Source organism: Rousettus aegyptiacus, unplaced genomic scaffold, assembly GCF_014176215.1.
Source record: "Rousettus aegyptiacus isolate mRouAeg1 unplaced genomic scaffold, mRouAeg1.p scaffold_m13_p_8, whole genome shotgun sequence".
Lineage (NCBI taxonomy): Eukaryota > Metazoa > Chordata > Mammalia > Chiroptera > Pteropodidae > Rousettus > Rousettus aegyptiacus.
This window is the reverse complement of record NW_023416311.1, coordinates 88798277-88820745: the sequence shown is the minus strand read 5'-3', so window position 1 is coordinate 88820745 and position 22469 is coordinate 88798277. Positions and strand designations below refer to the sequence as shown.

Genomic DNA, 22469 nt, shown 5'->3' with positions numbered 1-22469 from the left:
TCCACAGGGGCATGTAACTGTCATAGCTAGCCGTGCTATTTTATTAGTGGGACAGGAACGGAACAGAGAAAGTAGAGACATTTTACAGATATACGACCACGCAGCTCCATCTAGTTCAGAAGAGCTTGGGAAGAGGTGGAGGGAAACGTGACTGACGCTCCGAGTTCATCTCCGTACTCACCGTGGTGTGCTGCAGGCAGCTCGTGTTGACTCTGTCAGAGCCAGTAGTGCACATGTCGTCTCAGCCCCTTGCTCTGTGGCATCATGAAAACAGTCTGAATTTGGCCATGGTGGCAGTAGTTACACTGAAGGAAGTGGCAAACGCTACAAATCAGAGCCTTTTTGTTCTTGGGAAAGCAGGTTGTTAAAGCTTAGCCAGGACATTTTGGGTCTTGAAAGCTGCTTTTTAGCAGACATATCTAACACAGAGTAATAATTCCTACTTGTTTTAAATTTATTTAGAAAGAAAGACTTATGGTCTCCACTAGAGAAGCATGTTAAATCTCTCAGTCAGGATATTTAATCTTAAACTTAATTGCACTTGCTTCTTTACTGTAATTTAAGTGTATTTCCTTTTCTTCTACTCTCTGGAGTAGAAATCCATTTGTCTTCAAAATAATCTTTCAATAACTAGAAAATAAATGTCCTATTGGTTTTAAATTTTTTTATACATTCACACAAGAAACAAAAACTATTACTTCCCTAGCCAGTTCTAATTTTCCCTATGATTGTCTTGCAAGAATAGTGAATTGCTTCCTCTTTTTATCTGAACAAGAAGTAATTAGAATTCATGTAAGAGTGGCTTTTGATTTTGTTTTAATGGGGGCTGAGCCTAAATTCCAAAAAGAAAATATTCTCACCTGACACCTCTGACTGTGATGTGTTTATCTATATAGCTGACACCTTTGTATGAGCTGGTCAAGGAAGTACCCTGTGCCTCTGTGAAAAGACTATACCTGAAACGGGCTCTTGAGGAATATCTGGATGAATCTGACCCCTGCCATTGTCAGCCTTGTCAAAACGGTGGCATCGCCTCTGTCGAGGGGACCAAGTGTCAGTGCCATTGCAAACCATATACATTTGGTATGGCATGTGAGAAAGGAGTCCTTGTACAGGATGAAGCAGGTCAGTGTGCTGAATTTTCTCTCGTTATGCTGGGCCCATTGAAAAGGGAATCACCCTGTCCCTCTGGCACTGGAGCTTGTCCTTCTTTGTGTACAGAGAGGTGGAATTCCCACTGGCATTTTAATTTAGTATATTCCTTTCTATCCCACTTCCGGATCATAGCTGCTGGAGTCAAGACTCTTTGCTGTCTCTAGTTTTCTGTGTGAATTAATAGACCCATTGTGCCCACTGTTTCCCATTCTCCATTAGCATAGATTAGTGCCTAAAACACCTTCTGTCTTTCTATAGTCATCCCATTAAGGTTTTGTCGTAACAGGGCTGTGGGCTGTGGTGCTTGCATTGCCTGACTTTTCTGATGGCAAGCTCTTTGAAACATCTTGATTTCTATCTTGTATTATGTCCCATCAATCAATTATTTGCACATATTTGTTGAACGTCTGCTGTGTGCTCAACAGTGTGCTTACTGGTTTAAGTACTTCACTACAGGGCTATGTGAAGTTCACTTTACGAGTAGGCAAAGTATGAGACAGTTATGTAAATTTGTTTTTATATTTATATGTCTCTCTCCTCTAGAAAGCTCATTTCTTAAGAGCTTTCTATACCGATTTCTTTCTTTACTTCCAGAGCCTGACATAGGGCTCGATTCACAAAAGTCAATAAATATTTGATAAATGAATAAATATATGACTAAACTATGTTCGCTTATAGACAAACATCCAGAAGGCACCCTTGCCTCCAAATGTCTCCCCAAGTAGCCTATCTTGGTAACTTGAAATTCCATCACTGATTCATTCCTTTGTGGCTTGGATTTCTAGTTATTTGATAAAATGGAAGCTCCCTCTCCTGATAAGGAATGGGTAGCGATCATAATATATCAAGCTATTTTTACCCCCTATTAATATATACTCAGGGGACTACTTTATTAACTCAATATCGAATAATAGAAAAAAGCATAAGGAAGATCATGGGAACATATTATGCAAATTAGTTTAGTTTCGGGGTGTGTGTGTGTGTGTGTCATGCTGAGGAGTGGGCGTGGAGTGAAGGGCAAAGAGGGATGTGGGTTACACAGCAGAAATAGCTAAGGAGCAGTAAACACACCCATTCATTCCTGGAAAATAACGCTTTGCGGAATGGTTTCTGAAACCAGTTTCTAACTAGCAAAACAAAGTTCTTGGACTAGGTACAAGTTCTCCTTTGCCTCTCCCAATGAATATGATGGGGGAAAACGCTAAAAGAACTGTGAGTTATGAATTGGCCCTGAGGTAGAAGGTGGCAAGGGTGGACTGAGGAAGTGCCTTGTACAATACTGGAGAAGGATGCCAAGGAGAGGTAAATGCATTTCTCCTACTTATGCACTTTCTTATTTTGTACCGCGCCAGCCCTGGAACCAGCAGCCTGAAGGAGCCAGTCCATTATGTCCTTCTCATGCCCTAGCACTGCTTTAACCATAAGAAGTTGTTTGCTTTATTGAGAGACTGGTGGGTGATGAAAAGAGCCCGAACTCGGCCATAAGTTGAGGTTACAGTCTGGATGTGGCTTTTGGCAGCCATTATTATAGTGTTGGGCACGGCATTCAACTATTTCGTGTTAGATTCTACGCCTATCAAAGGAAAATGGTCACAGACCTCCTGCCGACCTGGATTCGTTCTTGGGAGATGTAAATAAATGATATGATGTATGTGAAAGTGCTTTGAAAGGATTGTTAACTTATAAGCAAATTTAAGATATTATTGCAAGAAGCTTATTATGCAGCCCTCATATGGGCAATCCTAGTCAGTGTGCAGATGTTCTGGCCCTAGGGGAAGACCTCGGTGAACGTGAAGGTAATAAATCACTCTACCCCAATGACCATATGCGCAGGAAACTTAGGACTAAGCTCTGACATCTTCCTCTCTAAGTACTTTCTGAACAAACTCTCTTTTATCGTACAGGAGGGATAGATGGAGGTTGGAATTGCTGGTCCTCTTGGGGCCCCTGTGTTCAAGGGAAGAAAACCAGGAGTCGAAAATGCAATAACCCATCTCCCAGTAGGGGCGGGAAATCCTGTATTGGAGAAGCCTCGGAAAGCAGGCAGTGCGGAGAGGAAGACGAGGAGCTGAAACATCTTCGGTAATGGGAGACCTGACCTCCTGGCAATTCCACAGAACACAGCGCCCTCTGCAGTACTCGTAGAATACGTGATCGCTGCTACTAGACGATTTAAAAGTTAAATGGCGATTTTTATCAGTGACTGCTTTGCCCTTAGCACTGGGATCAGTTGAGGGAGGGAGACTTGTAGTGGCCACTTTGCACTTGTGTTTCAAGTTTTCCTGACACATTGTTACAAAAGGCAGGGTAACTGGGAGACAGTCTGGCCCAGTAGACACTGAGTAGTGGCTTTGGCACCAAGCAAATCTGCCGTCCACTTGCCACACCTCTAAAATTAGTATAATAATAGTAGATAAAAAGATAATAGGATGCTGTCAGCATAAGTGAGATTAAACACGAAAAGACATTAGTACAGTGCCTGGCATGTGATAAGTCTTCAAAAATAGTTGTATTTTCAGATATACCACTCTGTCTTGTTTATTTATTTGGGATCAAGCAATGGCTAATATCTTTTTTTTTTTGAGTCAAAACATTTTAAATTAAGAAGTTCACATGTTGTGATTCCTTCTACTGCCTTAGTGCTCCTGAATTTATTAGCCCGTTTCGCTCAATCCACAGTTGCCATGTCAGTCAGTCCACAAGTCTTTTAGTTGTGCTTCTTCAATGTCCACCTGATTATGAGCATACTTCAAAAATTCCCCACGTGTAATCTTTTGGACCTTTTTTTTTTTTTTTTTTTTAAAGCAATTTTCTTCTTGGCCTTAAGTTAAACTGTAGGAAATACATAGCTACTTTGGCAAATGATCTAAAATATAATCTTCCTTAGTCATTTCTAATATTGAAAAGTCTCGTTCACATTCAGTTTTTACTCATAAGCCTGGCAAAAATGTTACAGGTCTCATTGTCACTTATTACAATAAACTTATTATGATGGAAGTATACAGTCTGTGTCTCAGTGTAGCCACTTGAGATGGCTAAAATCTTGACCAATTTGCCCAGCTGTCTGACACCGACTTCCTGTTTGCTGGGACCTTGCAAAAGCAATCTCAAAAATGTTTAGTTGGTGAATCATACCTCTGGCTCAGAATTCCTTATGCCACTCTCTACTGTTTTACACTGTCCTTACTAACCTCTTCTGATCAGGGACTGGCAAAATGTCCTAGTCGCACAATTTAAAGGACACGTGAGTTGAGGAAAGATGTGAAAACTGGAAATCTGGTAGAAGCATAGGGAGACAGGATGCTGTAACCCTAGCTCTTTGGTGCCTCCTAATCCAACAATAAGCAATATCTCTTGACTGAGGAAGGTGACAAGCATGTGGAAATGCAGAAGAAAGAGAATGCTGGCTTCAGGGTACACATCTCTGGGAAGATGAGGTCTCTGCCCACATGGGTATATTTCCTCTGCCTTTAGACATAAAGCTGGAGGGAAGGGGGCATCCTAAGGAAGTCATTGAAGGAATTTTCACTCTTCTTTATGCTCAAAATGGGAACATCTTTCCCTTTTCCTCAGTATAAAGAGGAAAATGATAACCAGTACTCCCCATTTCTGAGTTTCCTCAGAGTGCAGCATGAATATCAGCAACTCAGATCAGGAGGCAGAACAGACAGGCTCTTTGTGAAACTGTTCCTCGGATTTCATATCTCTGGAGCGGAGATAATTCCAGTGGTATATCGACCTCAGAGGCACTGCTGAAACCCACTGTTTAATTGCCTTGTGAGAGGTAGAAAAAGCATAATGTTAGAGGCTAACTGATTAGACATGAATCCAGCCTTGGTATTTTTTGCTTTGTAACCTTGGACAAGTTATTCAAACTTTCTGAGCCTTTCCCATATCTCCTAGGGTTACTGTGAATGTGAACTGAGGCAACACACATTTGTAGGGCAACATCCAAGGTGCCCAACACATAGTCATGCTCAATCAAAAGCAGTTATTATTTTTTGTTACCTTTCTTGCAGGATCACTAACTCTATTCGGCTTATTTTTAATACAGAATTAATTCTCCTTTAAAGGAATTTCAGAACCAAACAGCAGGAGAAAAAGTAGGTCTGAGGCAATTGACCTCTAAAAATCACATAAAGTAGGTGCATTGTCCACTGACTTCTATTTATTTTTCTCTTTTTGCTGCTGGTTTTTCATACCATTAATCTATCTTTTGGAAGCTTGAGTTTATGTCTGAGTTTTCTATTGAGGGATATGATCGGAAACTTGGTCCTGACAAAGGTAAAAATATCACCACATTTACATGAATGGAGTCCCTCCAGACGCAAATGAAACATTTACTGGGGTGCAAAATATTTATTATACTGTGAAAATCCATCACATTAATTATGACTTGTTTCCTTTTCCTTCCAGATTGCTTGAACCACATTGTTTTCCTTTGTCTTTGGTTCCAACAGAATTCTGTCCATCGCCTCCTGTCTTGGAACATGGATTTGTTCAAGTTGGTTATGTAAGATTTATATCTTTCTTTTACAAATATTCTTTGCTCCAAGTTCTACCTCTCTACTGTTGTCACGATCCATGTCTTTCTTCCATGATGAAACAGTGCTAAAAATATTTTATGTATGCATTTTAGTTTTAGTAGTGTAGGTTTTAGACTGACTTTTGTTCTTTAGCCCAGGGTGATTAGAATTCTGCAGAGGGCAGTCCATCTTCCTTGGTAAAGTAAATCAGTACTGTCACCCAATGAATTAGAAAGGTAATCATGCCAGAGGGCTGCTACACATTTTTATTCTCACTAAAATAGGAATCTATAAGCAAGTTCTTTAATATGAGAACATTCCCTATTCTTACCACTGTAAGAAGTCTTTTTTTAATCTCATAAATATGGGGTTTGTGATGAAGTATTAGGTTTATTCTAGGAACCAATAAGACATTTAGCCAGTGTTGGTGAGGTATGAGTCATTGTACTTTGGGCATTTTTCTTGTTCAGGAAGGAACATGAGTCATCTGTCACTTGTCATTCTAGGAAATTTTCTTGGCTTTGAGGCCATATTAATTGTGCTCTTCTCATTCCTTGCTATGATGAGGCTTGGGCCCCAGACCCCAGTGAAGTCTCTTCCTGGCTCACATAGAAGATATTATTTACCAGGACTCTCAGTGCTGCACCTTGCTTTCTCCATGAACAATTTTGCCTCTCAAATTCTAGGCCCTTGAACATACACTCACTGGTATTTTACTGAAGTTTTCCCGTATGTTAGGAGATGGAGAAAGTGAGTGAGTGTGTGTGTGTGTGTGTGTGTGTGTGTGTGTGTGTGGTGTGTGCGTGTGTGTGTAGAGATGAAGAGAGAAGAAGGCACCATAGAATTTTGTTCTAATGCCCATAGCAGAGCTGGTACAGCCCCAAATCCTCTCCCAGGCTGATTTCTTCATCATCCTCTTGGGTAGCAGAGAACCAGAAAGATAAGGAAAGAAATCAAGAGAGACCCCCAGCAAGCATGATTACTCACTCAAGGCTCAGACTTCAAATTCTTGTTTGCTTCATCATGAAAGCTCGCCTCCTGGCATTGTAGACTAACGACATGTCCTTGAATCTGACTCAGCCCAGCAGCACTTCACTTACAGGGTGGGAGTTGGAGAATGGGGTGGGAGAAGGTCATCGTTATGCTTCTCATAAAAGTCAAACTTTCATGAATGTGATAACAGGTCTTAAACATTTCTGTCTGTTCAGACTGATATTTGTTAGGAAATATTGTCAACAAACAGCCCATCATAACACTTTACTATGAAGAGTTGACTGACAAGGACACTTCTAAAACCTGTTAACAAACTACCCTTCTTTGGAAGTATAAAGGAAAGAAGTCACTTGGGCAGTGTCCACTACAGTGGTGTTAGTAAAATGCAAAGTGCAGTTCTTGATATTTTGAGAGCAATCAATAAATTATAGTACAGTGACAGTAATGGCTTTATTTCAACTAGTGGTGGTACCAATGTTGTTGGCTAGGACTATACAGGGAAAAATGTTTTTATAGACGACTTCTCAATCAGTTATTTGAACATAGGTTGCCTGATGTTTAGAAGAAGGCATGATTTATAGGCCAATTATATATAAAGAAACATTTGTTAATGCAGAATAAACATATTCTTTCTCTTTTATTTCTGTTCAGGGTGAAGATGCCATGTTTCCTGTTGGGAAAAACATAGTATATACTTGCGATGAGGGATACTCTCTTATTGGAGACCCTGTTGCCAGATGTGGAGAAGATTTACAGTGGCTTGTTGGGGAAATGCATTGTCAGAGTGAGTGGCCTCGGTTATAGACTAAATTTAAGATGAGAGAATATGTAGATGAGAATGAATCCAGATAAGTGATTGCTCACCATGTGCCCCATATCTTGACCTCCCTTTTCTGAAAGCCTCATATGATCCTGTCTAAGTTTCAGGAGAGCCTTGAGAAAGCCCTCGGCATTCTCTAGTCGAAAGCTCTCCTGTTCAGTGAGGCACATTTTATTGCGATTTTAAAGTTTCTGGTGCAAATTAGAATAGGCTAGGGAGCTCAGTTCTGGCTAAGACCATTAGGTCGTGCTCTAGAATTCAATTACTAGGCATATACCACAATCGACTTACTCCTCAAATGCTTTGGATCCTAGTCTGTCAGATGTAGGCCCTTGAATAAGACTTTTTGCATATTGTATCATTTTAACATTGCTCTTGGCTTCCATCTCAGTTGTACCGCAGTATAAGTTTGTTTGACAGATGGATAGATAGAGTTGTAGGAATATATTTTTCTTGTATCAGTTGATCTGTGCTATGTGAGGAACGCCCTAAAACACATGTGTACATTTTATCTCTTGGGTATTACTTTGTTAGTGAAATTTCTGAGTCATAGGGTACACAGACACTTAGATTTAGTAGATGCCACCAGTTTTCCTCATGATGGTACCAGTTTACCATCTGAAAAGTTAAGATTGCTCTATGTTATCACCTATACTTGAGATTATCCATCTTTAAAATTTTTAAACTACATTGGTGAGTGTGCAGTGATATCTAATTTTTTAATTAATATTTTTAAATTTCATTTTCCTTATTAATAGTGACCTTAAGCTTGTTTTCACATGTTTATTGGCCATTTGGAAATCTTCTTTGGTGAAGTGGCTGTCCAATCTTCTGCCCATTTTTTTTTATTGGTTCCTCTATCTTTTTCTCATTGATTTGTAGGATCTTTTCTCTTTCTGTCTCTTTCTCCATCAGTCTCTCTGTCTCTCTCTATGGAGTCCTTGAGCAGAAATTACTAAAATGGAATATAAATATTCCCTAGCTAGGAATATTAAAGTCAAAAATTGGTTCTATGAAAAGATTAATAACATACTTCTGCTTGAAGAGCTTTTTTCCCCTATAATGTGAATCTGTGGTAAAAAAAAAAAAATACTGTCCAAGTCTTTATTCATCTTAAAATGTCTTTATTTTAACTTCATTTTTGAAGTATATTTTTATTGGATAAGGAATTATAAGTTAGCAGTTATTTTCTTTCTGGGATCCCCGTCCCCTGGGCTGTGGACTGGTATCAGTCAGTGGCCTATTAGGAAGTGGGCCGCGCAGCAGGAGGTGAGTGGAGGGTGAGCATGTAAAACTTCATCTGGATTTGCAGCCACTCCCCAGAGCAAGCATCACCTCCTCAGCTCCACCTCAGATCATCAGGCATTAGATTCTCATAGGAGGGAGTATAGCTCAGTGGTAGAGCATTTGACTGCAGATTTTCATAAGAGCACCAGTCCCTGGTATCAAAGGTTGGGGACCACTGCAAAGATTTTATTACGTTACTTCTGACTTCATTGTTTTCTAGTGAGAAGTCAACTCCTGGGCTTACTGTTTCTCCGAAAATCATATTTTTCTGTCTGGCTGCTTTTAAGAAAAACATTTTTTGTCTTCGTTTTTCAGAAACAATTCTACTCTGATGTGATTTGGCGTGATTGTCTTTGTCTTTATGCTGGTTGATACTCAAAGCCCTCTTGAAACTGTGCTTTAATGGTCTTTGTTAATGGGAAATTCTTGACCATTCATTGTGTCCTCAAATATTGCTTCTGTCCCATTCTTGCTCATCTCTTCTAATGAGACATACATGATATATATTATAGACTACATATAAATATATATAACATACATTGTTCTCTTTGTTTTAGATTATTTCCCCTCTTTGTTTTATTCTAAATATTTTCTATTGAGCTATCTTACAGTTTATTAATTCTCTGTACAGTTGTGTATATAATCTGCTTTTAGGAGCTCTACTGAGTTCTTAATTTCAATACCAAATTCTAGGTATTCCATTTGTCTACTTTTCTGTACTTTTTAATTCTCTGTTGAAATTTCCATCTTGTTATTTAATTTTTCCCCCAACGTATTAATCGCAGTTATTTTAAAGTCAATGTCTATTAATCCCATTATATGGATGTGCTGCGGGTCTGCTTCTATGACCTTTTTTTTTTTTTAATTTTAGTCAATTCTTGTCTTTTAAATGTTAGATTAGTTTTGATCGAATACTAGACTTTATGTATGAAAGATTAAAGGAATAATTTAAGGCTTTGGATAATGATCTTCCTCTATGGAAGTTTCAGTTTTGTCTCTGGCAAGCAGTGATGTTGGTTTATGCCCAGTCTACCATTATTTCTGGTGTGTGGCCATTAAGGGATCCCAACTGAAATGTTAGTGTGGAGTTTCCACCTATGTCCCTCCTTTTCAACAGCACTGGACACTACTTTTGACCCCTTAGCCCCATGAGTCTGCTAAAAACTCTACTTAGTTTTTCCACCTTTGAGCTGCAGCTTTCCCCTCAATTTATCAGCCTTTCAGGATTTTGTTTTCTAATTTACAAACACCTCAAGGAAAATGGCAATACCAAATGTGGCAGTTACCACTTTAGACTTCCTTTCTCTTTAGAATCTTGAATCTTCAAAACTTCCATTGCCTGGGTAGCTCTCTGATGCTTTCAGAATATTGTTTCTTTTACTTTTACTTTTGTATAGCCTTTTCTCTTTTGGTGGGAACATGATTTAGAAGTCAGCAATTGGGTCATGGCCAGAAACAAACAAATCCGATGCTAGATTATTAGCTTTTTGAAGACTATCTTGTATCCCCAGCAGCACACAACACAGTTGGCAAAATATAGGCACTCAATAGGATGCTGTTTTTGAAAGAATGAGTAAATGAATTTAATGATGAAAATGATGCAGAAATAGAGCAATATTTTGTAGAATATTGTCCAAAGTCCATTAGCAAGATTGCCAAAATTTTTTTAATTGTGAATTCTCACTTGTTTCCTATAACTATCCATGCTTCTCATTTTTCTCTTTGCTGGTTTTCACATAGAAGATTTGAGCTAATGAACATAATCAAACAAGAAATAATAGAGATGGGAAGCCAAATAACATTTGATACTTTTATAGTTTCAAGGTTAAAAGGCCATTCTTTATAAATTCAAATAGTAAAATATTGAACTAGATATATGCTAATGATATGAAAATAAATACAGCTTTTGGGAAAATAATAGTGGGATTTAACCAGACCAGAGAAATAAGTGAAAGCTGTGAAAAATCTGGTTTTGACAGCAGGCTGGACTTTAGGACTCTGTTTATAAGGCTTATTCATTTTAAGTTGTCATATTGCTTTGAGGGTAGGTGTAGGAGGGCGGGAACTGTTTTGGTGTTCAGTCATTCATTGGCCAGTTACATACCAGGCACTGTGGGACCTGTCTTTTAGGGCACTTTGAGAGCAAACTCACCTCTTCTTCCTCGTCCTCTAATGTAAAAAGCAGAGCAAGCATATCGGCACCATTCAAGGATGTCATTTTTTCTTAAAGATGATTTCGGAAAGCAATGACTCTTATATTCTGCTTTTCATCTTTAGAAATTGCCTGTGTTCTACCTGTACTGATAGACGGCATACAGAGTCATCCCCACAAACCTTTCTACACAGTTGGCGAGAAGGTGACCTTTTCCTGTTCAGGTGGCATGTCCTTAGAAGGTCCTTCAACATTTCTCTGTGGATCCAGCCTTAAGTGGAGTCCTGAGGTGAAGGATGTTCGGTGTGTGCAAAAAGGTGAGTGATCGCTAGGCCTGTCCAAGGACACCTGCACTCAGGTGAGTGAGAGAGAGTCTTCGCGGCAGTCTTTTAGGGCACTGAATCGCCATAGCTGTTAGTCCTTTCCTCCATCCTCACCCTGCTATGAGTATGAAGTCAGTTCATAGACTGGATAGCAGATTTTTTTACATGGCACAGATAGACTCATGGAATGCAAAGAAAGGCAAAACTGAAATTCTTTATATCAGATATTAACTTTGTGTTTGTTATGGTGCCAAAAAAGTTTTTTTAAGTTAATTTCTGGTTTCCTTTTGATTTTTTGAACTTTCTTTTCTTAAGTACAGAGTTAAGATTATAATTTATGCAAAATTCTAAATGTTTCATTTCTGTGATCTCAGGGATTTTATTAGTATTATTGAAATCAAAAATTTAAAAGCATTTACATTTAACACTGCAAAACAGAAACTATTGATGAAAAAGTATTGTAGTTTGTAAAGTTCTTAATAGTGAAAATCTAAAAACCTACTATTTTGACTATTAGGCAAATTAAATTTTTTTTTCTTTAAATTTAAAGTAAGAAGAGATTTGGAAAACCAAAGTATTTCATTTTTAGAGATATTTAAGATGAGATGGATTTGTTTTTAAAATGACTTCTTTATTTCTTGTTCATATTTTTTAAATAAATGAAAAAGTACAAGTTTGAAACAAAAACAGGAAAGAAGAAAAACTCACTTGCATATTTTATATGGCATTTTTATTTCTCTAGTATAATTTTTATTTCAATACTGAAATTTGTCTTTTATAGTGAGAAGGAAATAATAGATTCCACGAGCAATGTATTAGGTGAATTAGATGGTTACAACTGAAAACAGAAAGCTATGTGGAGCATGCCGTGACTGATGGCAGACATGGGCTGTGGTGTTAAATAGATCAGCGAGGAGTGAGTAGGAGGGGGAGGGGGGCAGCATGTCCAATGGGATGCCCGGCGTACCGGTCCTCATGTGCACCTCAACTGTCAAAGCTCATATCAGACAGTTTTATTTTCTGCCTACACTGAAGCATAAATATTAATTTATTTGGGGTATTTGAAGTAATGGACCTGTGCTAGTAATTCTAAAATTATTATTATTTTTTGCTTCAATAGCTCATTTCCTTTATTTGTTTTTAATTTTAATTTTTTAATTTTTATTATAGTGACATTGGTTAACAAAACTCAGTAAGTTGCAGGTGTAAGTAATTCTAAAATTAAAGAGAATGATATACAGTTGATGAGATTACTCTTTAATTCCAAATGAGATTATATACTTGTTTTTCTAAAATGTCTGCTTCAGTCATTTTATAGCATGATAAGAATGAAATTTCTCCCACTCTATTAACATTTTAATTAAGAAAATTTTTCAGACCTGCATGCTTTTCAAAAGATGTGGACAACAATAATAACTACCCTTTAAGAAGGTCTATAATAAACAAAAACTTTCAGGTTAGTTGGTCTTCAAAATTAATGTTTTAAAATATCTGCTGTGTCAGTAGTCATTTTTATTGTAGTAAAATATGCATAACATAAAATTTACCATTTTAACCATTTTTAAGTGTACAGTTAGTACATTAAATACATTCCCATTATTGTTCAACTATCATCATCATTACCATCTATCTCTAGAAACTTTCATCCCCTAGAAATGAAACTGTACTCAAGAAACACTAAGCCCTCTCCCTCCCCAATCAGTATTTTATCTTGATGTAAGGGTAATTGGGTTTTAAAACAGTAAAGATACATACTCTAGGTGGGCCCTAAGAGTATGTTTATTTGGTTAATTAAGCTACGAAGAAAACAAAGCTTTGGTTAAGTGATTTTTTACAAAGAAATTATAATAACCTTTAGAAAACATTTAAAATCTCAAATTTCATCCTTGTGAATGATTAACAAAGAAACTTCTAATCATAATGCAGAACTAATTCGTGTGTCTTTATCATTGAAGTTTAGTTAGAGTGCATTTGGATTAGGCTTTTCTCAACACCAGTGCTATTGGAATTTTGGGCCTAGTAATTCTTTGTTGTGGGAGCCTATCCTATGCACCTATGCATTGTAGAATGTTAAGAGCATCCCTGATCTCTACCCACTAGATGTCGGTACCAACTCCCCACCCCCCACCAACCCCCACCCAAGTGTTGACAACCAAGACAACCCAAAATGTCTCTAGACACTGTCAAATGTCCCTGGGGGGCAAAACTGCCCCTGGTTGAGAAACACTGTTCTACATAATACCATTAAAAATATTTATTTTAGGATAATTTTAGGTTTGAGAAAAGTTGCAAATCCTTTACCCATTTTTCCATAATATTAAATCCCACATAACTTGATATAATTTAGTTGGTCAAAACTAAGACATTAATATTATTATAGTACTATTGACTCAATATATACTTTGTTCATATAGCACCAGTTTTTCTACTAATGCTCTTTTTATGGTCTAGGATACAATTCAAGATACCACATTGCATGTAGGATACCATTTTAAAGGGAAGTGTTTAAAGAATACTTGTTACAGACATTGCTAGACGAGGCAAGGGTACTTCATTTTGCTACCGTTTTTATAAGTTTATAATTCATTGACAAGATTTTCCTGTCAGATTTAAAGCTCTTAAGTTTTCCAAAGTAAAAAAGTATTCCACAGTTTGTGTATCCATAAAAACATGCTCATCAGCTCTTCTTTACTGCTGCATAGATCTATCCAACAGGTAAATAGTTTTATGATACAAAAGTGTATGTCGCTGAATTCCTCTATAAAGAAGCTGGCAGGAGGTGGAAATAGCAGTGTCGTAGATTATTCACGTGGTAGTCAGGTATAGCCAAGGCAATGGCAGTCAAATTATGCTCTTGATGCCGAACGAAGGTGTTTTCCTGTCAACATTAGAGTGATAATTGGCTTTTGGCCAGTTTGTAGAAAACATAAAGCAATGGAACAAATTTTAATATTTACTCACTTTTACTCACTCCAGACATTTATTCACTGTTGAGGGGAGGCCACTTGGTCATTACATGTGACAGGTTATTGTAGATTTCCTGGGGATACCAGAGAGTTCTCCAAGTATAGGTCAAGTTATGTTACTTACTGTCTTCTATCCTACTGTAGGCATTGTAGGCAACATGCAGGCCACACAACAATTTATAAACACCAGTTTCTTGATGAAAGGCAGCCTCTCCTACTGGCCTTAATTTAGACAAATGTGGACTTAAAACCCTGGGTTGGCCAATTTGTGAAATGTGTGAATTAGCACCAACCTCCTAACTTTTCTGACCCTTACTTTCCTCATCTCTTAAGGAGGATTATATATCACAATGCAGAAAAAGTACACGGCCAATAGTAAATGCTCAAGAAATAGTAGCTACTATGACCAACGAAATTATGTGTAGGGTGCTCCTAGAAATGCTTTATCTCTTGTAAAATGCTTTACAGATTTTTTTTTTTTTTTTTACAGTATAAACTTGTGGCAGTTGAGAATATTAGAGAGCCTAGTTCAACAATTAAAACAATACGTTGTTTAACGTGAAGAAGCTCTTCTCCTAATGCTCGCATCTCCCTTATCTTTTTCTTTTAGACACCCCTTTGACACAGGCAGTGCCTAAATGTCAGCCCTGGGAGAAACTGCAGAATTCCAGATGTGTTTGTAAATTACCCTACGAATGCGGGTAAGCTCTGTTCGCTCACTTCTCTCCGTCTTATTTTATTCAAGATAAAAAATTTCATAGATGCTAGTCTCTGTTAGAGCAAAAATGTTGCTTACCAAGGGTTAAGGATCTCTGCATTTTAATCTGTTCCATCTGATCCCTATTATTTGCCTGGATCACCGGAGCTGACAACTGGTGGCATTAAGCAGTGTTCTAATCTGTCTAGAGAAAGACTGAAAGACTTCTTGAGCACTGCTTGTTCTATATATAAAATGGTGCAAAATGACAAAACTGTCACCTGAGGATTTAGAGACTGAGAGGATTAGGACTGAAATTCCCTTGACACATAAACTCTTAAAGCAATACTGATAGTGAAAAAAAAACAGTTGCTTTTCTGATTCCTGAAATGTCTGTGTCTCTGGATTGTATTATAAGAATGCCACCCAACTTGAAGTCACTTCATCGTTGGAGAGCATCTGAGGTAGTTATTAGATGTCTGTGTTATGATCCTATTTGGATATAGATGGCACGATTAAATTAGGACAGAGGAAGTTTATAAGTAGGACTCTTGATTGAAGCGTGGGAGAGTAAAGGACACTTCAAGACACAGGATAACGGTTGGGGTATATAGTCATGCCCAGGCCTGAAGGAGCGAGGAGAGGAACATTCGTGAAAACCTGGAGAGAGAGAGGAAGCTGTGGAGGTGGCAGCTAAGGAGGAGCTGAGTCCCTCAATTTAGGGACCCCAGAGATCCCCCAGAAGTGAGCCAAGGGAACACACACCCCAGCTGCATTCTCCTTTCTCCTTCCAATCTCCTAGCCAAGCTCCCCATTGATTGAATGCACCCAAAGCTAGAGGAGAAAGAAGTCTGTTGATAGGGGTCGTACATGTCAGCCTTCCAGGCAGGGTGGAGAAGAGTGGAGGAGAGAGAGAGGCAAATGGGAGGTAGCCAGGCCCCTGGTTATCTTTAAGGTTAAAAACCAGAACACAAATTTACTGGCCAATTATTTGGCTTTCAATTATTATTGTCATCAAAGTATACATCCAACTCCGTGAGCACCTGCAGTGAGTAATGGTGATTGCGATGGTATTTTACAGGAAGTAACTTCTTGTGCCAAGGAGACGATAACTTGATAGTGTAAATGGCTATCGTGGCTGGCCCAGAATATTCTGACTGTGCTGTTATTTTCTATAAATCATTGCTTATTTTGAATCACTTTCATCCTCTTTTCAACTTCTCTGATTCATTTAGCTTATCTACAGCCTGCTGTTTATAGACATAGTGTGAGTTTTCATATCGGATACTAATAACAAGGTGGCCTTGTAAAGTTTCTGCCTTTTAAGTTGTTCTGAGTAATTCTATTTGAAGTTTAAATAAGCAGATAAAAGAGAGATACAAGAATTTGTTTTCATTATGTAAATAACTCCAAGTAAATTTAGCTCTTGGTCAGAAAAGAGAATATTAGAGCTAAATATATCTATAAGTAAATGTAGAATCCATCTACTATACAAAAATACTTTGTTGTCTAGGGTTTCACTACATTAATGCCTTCCTTATCCATCACCGTTCAGAAATATGGTTGTTTTTATTAGTGGCATTTCTAAAAAACTGGATTTTACAACTTTAGCAGCAATGCTTAAGAAAAAAAGTAATATTTTTATGAAAATCTTTCTAAACTATTTTGTAAGCATAAAAACTAAAAAATAGTATCAAATATTAGTTTCATCTTCCCTCGAGGATTCAGTCATCGATTTTGCTGGACAATGCTGTGATGTGGACGTACGAACCGTCAGGGCTGCTGAGCTTGGAGAGCTGAATTTCTCTTGCAGTCGACAGTCCCATTTAACTATAATCTCTGAGTGTCTGATCTTTGTGTATCTTCTGTCTCCTTCCTTGTCAATTCACCAGCTGTCCCTAACAGACCTTTTCTTCTCCAATCTGCTCTATCTGATCTGTTCTAGATAAAACTAGATCAACACTAGATATCTAAGCTGGTAAAAATTGTGAGCAAATAAAGAGAAAAACGTGTTCATTTTGGAGATCTGAGTGGGGTGGGCCCTAGCAATAAAGGAGGTTTGAGTTTCTTTTCCATCTGTTTGCTGTGAGTGATAACATCGGAGGCACTGAGGTCAGAGCCTCACCTTTCACTTCTCATCCTCGGCATTTGAAAATAAAAATCTTATAAATGATGTAAATTTCAAAATTTATTTCAGATCCTCCTTGGATGTATGCGCTCGGGATGAGAGAAGCAAAAGGACCCTGCCTCTGACAGTTTGCAAGATGCATGTTCTCCGCTGTCAGGGTAGAGATTACACTCTTCTGGGCAGGGAGAGCTGCACTCTACGTGCCTCTGTGGAGAAAGCTTGCGGCATGTGTCCACTGTGGGAGAAATGTGATGGTAAGGGGCATGTCACATTTGTCACTATACGAATGCTAAAGTAATAGTGCTGAGGTTTAAAAAAAAAAAAGTTTTCTGGTTTAGCAGCAGACCAAAGCAGTTTCCTGAAAATGTGAACAATTCAGATAGTTTGAGAGTGAACTGCTCTCCTCACTGCATTCCCCGGGGAGCGGGCAGGTCGAGTACCGGGAGGCCAAGAATCCATACCTGATAGTCTACATGTCCTCTACAAATCGGTGATTCCCATTCCACCGGCATGATTTTTGTTTTGCTCTTATGTTATCCATATCATGTTCTCGTTTTAAAAAAAATAGACCTGCAAAAAATAACAATTTTAAAAAAAGAAACTTTATATTACTTTCTTAAAAGGAAATCTCACTTGCCATACATATTAGGTAACTATAAAAATACGTACAATAAAACAAAATATGGTTGTAGATTCTAGCCAGATGCTGCCAGGAGCTTGAAGGATGCTATTTCTTTGGGATGAAGGCAGTTTAGAAAGTGTTAGAGTGGTGTTAAAAGAATACCAGTGCCAAGCTGACCCTTTCTCCTAGAAAGAATCAAGGATTTGAAGAGAATAGAACGAGGAGTCCCTTTCTTGAGTTGTGATTCAACATTTGCTAGTGCTATGTCAAAGTAGCACTTACATTGATCTGAAGTACCACTACTGGCGGGGCCCACCTCTCCATGGTTTCAGCTGTACCTCAGAGGGGAAGATCTGGGTCACCAGACCCAAGTCACTGCCCTCAGTTTCCCCATATGTAAATTTGGGAGCTGGACTTTGTGATCTATAAGGTCTCTGCAGGCCCTTCTTCTCCTGGTCTGTACCCACGGGCATCTTCTCCCTCATTCCCATCACAGTTCAGGGCACAAATGATGACATACATAACTCTAGCCACTTATGAGACACTTTAGGTTTGGCGGTCACCACGGTCAGCGGGTTGACCTTGTTATTCTCCTTTTGGAGACACTTGGCTGGTGTATTCCAGCCTCAAAACTTCGGAGCACACAGTGCTACCCTCCCTAACTCATTTGTCGTTTGTTTTTGGATATTAAGCCTTTTGCACTTCATGCCCTCTCTCTCAAGGGAAGTCGAATTCTTTGGTTCTTTTTCTTTGTTTGATCCTCGCCACTTGGCTCTTTGCTGAGGTCTCATCTTTGGTGTGGGGGTTGAAGGGTCACACTCAGGTTCTAACTCACCTGGACAGCACTCTGGAGTAGGAGAGAGCTGGACAGGTTTTGATTTGGGAGAACCGCCCAATAGCAAGTCTGGCACCTGCTTATTCTGAGCCAAGCAAAATACATCTCTTTCCTGGTTCTACTGCTTCTCCTGGGAGTAATTGATTCCAACACTCAAGGCAGGAGCTTCCTTAACTTTCTCTAATCACCACAATGTGACTTTGGAGGTAATGTGCCTTCACCCTCCTATCTCCACAATGTGCCATTAACACTCTCTCACTTATTTTCCAGCTCAGAGCAGCAAATGTGTCTGCAGAGAAGCATCCGAGTGTGAGGAAGAAGGGATTAGCATCTGTGTGGAAGCGAACGGCAAGGAGCAGACAATGACGGAGTGCGAGGCTGGCACGCTGAGGTGCCGAGGGCAGAGCATCTCCATCACCAGCATAGGACCCTGCGAGGCGAAACTCCAGTAGGCTCCCGGGTGCCCATAGGATTGCTGGGAATCCAGTACCTGCCATGGATGATTTAAAACAGCCATGTAACTGAGCACTTCAGACAACTTCTCCAGCATGGAGGAATATTTTTCCTCTTTCCTTCCCAGGGTCCACTTCTCCCCTTAACTTCCAGCCACTTGCATAAACACAACCCTTTGTTCTGCCAAACCTGAATCCAGATACTCTTTTCCTTCTTCTTTTTTTTAATGTCAGTCAGGATGAAAAATATTCATGAACCTCTACATGAGCTAACTGTGTTCTTGGAAAAATTGCTAACTTCTCTGGATCTTGACTTTTTAATCGAAAAATTAGAGAATTAGACTAGATAAACTCAAATGTTCCATTCAGCCCTATGAACCTTTTAAGTATCATTGACCCTGACCATGAGCCGGAACACGCTTTCCAAATTGATTAGGAAAACAGAAAGTTTAAAAAGATTGGCTTCCTGACCTTGAATGGAAAAAGACAGATACAATTATTTCATCGCAACTAATAATCTCATGTGTCACCCCATTGACTCAAGCATCTCATGTAGAAATTCCTAATATCAGCAGGAGATTGAACCACTGAATTGTTAGATCCAAATTCTTCATGCTCTAGTCACAGGCACCTTCTGTCTTCTTGTCTGAGAACAAATACAATGCAGTCTTCTGTGTGGGGCTTTTTTTTTTTTTTAGTATGTGTCCAACACGAGACATGCAATTTGCTCCCTTCCTCCTTCCCCATCCCTTTCCTTTTGCAGGAAGCATTAGATTGTGCCTGAGCTATTGAGAAATTCAATATTCGTGAGGATGGTTTTCTCTTGATATGGATGGATACATGCCTAGATTTTTCAGGGGACTGTAGAAGTAGATCGAATTGAAGCATTGACATTCTATTTATTCCTTATTCATTCTTTGTCAAAACAAAAAGACAGCTGTGGGAGATGAAACGAGTGGGCTTAAGTGGAATTTAAAATATGCTTTTATATACAAATAATATCTCTGTATTTTTCTGATACCGATAAATACATTTACAAAAAACTTCAGTTAAAATGATAATGATTAAAATACTAATTAAAGATAATATTCTTTGAAACATTTGGATCTATATTATGTTTAATTTTAAAGAATGGCTAGTGTATTCTTTTAAATATATCTGCATTTTTTAAACTACTTTACTGAGGTATGATTGATGCATAAAAAGCTGTACGTAAGTAATGTATAATACAACTTGATGAGTTTGGGATTAAGTATACTCCCATCAAGGCCATAAACATATCCTTCACTTCCCAAAGTTTCCTCCCACTTCCATTATTATTATTATTATTATTATTATTATTATTACAACACAATGTAAGATCTTCTTAGAAAATTTTAAGTATATATTACAGTATTTTTAACTATGGCCACTATAGCTAGCACATAGCTATAGCAATGCTGTATAGTGAGGGACTCTCTAGAACTTATTCATCTTATATAACTGAAACGTGGTACCCTTTGGCCATCATCTCCCCAGTTCTCCCTCTCTTTAGCCATTGGCAACTACCATTCTAACCTCTGTTTCTGTGAGTTTGACTATTTTAAATTCTACATGTAAGTGAGATCATATAATATTTATTCCTTTGTCTGGCTTATTTCACTTAGCACAATGTCTTCCAGGTTTATCCATATTATCACAAATGGTAGGATCTCCTTCCTTTTTTAAGGCTGCATAGTATCCCACTGTATGTCTATACCACATTTTTTTTATCCATTTATCCATGGTTGGACACTTAAGTTGTTTCCTTATTGTGGATGTTGTAATAACACTGCAAGAAACATGCAGATCCTGACTTCAATTCCTTTGGATAAATACCTAAAAGTGGGATTGCTATATCAAATGGTAATTTTTTGAGGAACCTCCATACTATTTTCCACAGTGCCAGTACCAGTATGTTCTTATCTGAAATTCAGGTTTGATTTACGTCCAGTTTTATATACTTTTTATATACTTTTTAATATACATTTATTATATTCAGATATAATATGTGGAAGTTTCAAGGTGACAGGTTTCAATTGATTGAAAACAGTAATATTCAGAAATGTTTAATTGAGGCCAACTGCATTTGTTAGAGGTTATTATGGGGTTAATTTCCACGTTGAGTAGAGGGATAGATTTGAAAATGTCAGGCCCAGATGGAAATTCCCAAAGAAAGAGTTGAACAAGTAATGTATTTGAGAAGAGATAGATCAGTATCCTTCTAGTAATTTTTCTTCTTGTCTTAAGTTATTATGAAGTTAGATGCCTCCTCCTTATGTACCACCACCCTCCTTTCCTAATACAGATGATATGGTCGGCATTATCAATGCTATCAGGGAAAGAGGTCTGGAAAAAATAAACCAGTAGACTTGACAACTAAGGTTTGAGAAAGAAGTTTCACAGAGTAAGTGAGGGAGAAGTAAGAGGTTAATGACTAGTTGGTGGAGGAGGAGGGGAGAAGTGAATAGGTTGTAGAGAGATGCTGTCTTGAAATACTAAATTTTGTGCTCTCTTTTCTTTCTGAACATTCTTATACTTGACCTTTCCTCTAGTTATACGGAGACATTCACAACTGTCTATAAGAGAATTAGGATTGTTGCAGTTGATCTACAAGGAGAAAGTAACTGTCAACATTATAGCTTTAAAAATGTTTGAAACTTCTAAAATAAGTTTTTGAGTAGCTAAAGAGAGGGCTTCGAGGAAAACTAGATGGACTATTTGTGTCATAAAAACTGATTGCAATGAGAATAGTGAGAGTGTGAGAATATCCCTGTCTGCCTTTCCCTCTGCATCAAACCAGGTGAGGGTCCCCTGGGCTAGGATGGGATAGAGATTTAAAGGAGAAGGCAGAAAGTGCTGAGATTAAAGTCATCTGGGCCTAAAGAAGGACAGAGGGAGAGAGTAGTTTGGATGGTGCATTAACTATCACTAGCTTCAGAGAGGTACATAGGAGCCAAGCCACATCTTACAGACCAATACTCACAATTTCAGTGGACACTGCAAGTCACCTGGGCATAAAAGCTGCTTTGGAAGATTTCTTAATTGCATTTGTGAGTGCCTTCTTATGACGTTCCACACATTTCCTAATAATTGACTGATAGAAGTGCTACTTATCAATACCCTGAGATTTAGTGAGCCCCATCTAAACATTTCTGCATATAAGCTTCCTCCCCCTTTTTGCTGGTCAGGTCATGGCTAATCTCAGCTTCATAAAAGAATTGTAAACATGTCCTATTGTTAAGTAGCTGCTCAGAGCTACAGGTGCTGGGCAGCTGGTATACTCAATATTTCCTGATACAGCTTATTATGTGCCTGCACATAAATCATTAATCACTTTTTCCTTTTGGTTAAGATAAGTATTTGTATTAATCAAAATTTTTGAACCCCACAATTTATCATGTTTTACATATTTTTTCTATACACATCAAAGTTCCTTATATTCAAAAACTGACACACATTCTAATGCAGCATAAGCAGTTGGATTATTTGAAA

General features: G+C 38.3%; 1 protein-coding gene across 2 annotated transcripts in view; it reads left to right on the top strand.

Annotated features, from left to right (window-relative positions):
• The window catches only part of C7 (complement C7), a 43220-nt gene extending 23228 nt beyond the window's left edge, over positions 1-19992 (top strand). The window contains exons 11-18 of one of the 2 annotated variants that reach the window (XM_016147968.2): positions 897-1125; positions 3060-3237; positions 5572-5659; positions 7326-7458; positions 11059-11250; positions 14833-14923; positions 17117-17301; positions 18775-19992. In XM_016147968.2, the coding sequence (XP_016003454.2) occupies positions 897-1125; positions 3060-3237; positions 5572-5659; positions 7326-7458; positions 11059-11250; positions 14833-14923; positions 17117-17301; positions 18775-18956 (1278 nt within the window). In that variant the 3' untranslated portion in view covers positions 18957-19992. Of the gene's footprint in view, positions 1-896; positions 1126-3059; positions 3238-5571; positions 5669-7325; positions 7459-11058; positions 11251-14832; positions 14924-17116; positions 17302-18774 lie in introns of both variants that reach the window. The other variant, XM_036225766.1, reaches the window with a different exon arrangement.
• Positions 19993-22469: the final 2477 nt, after the last annotated feature.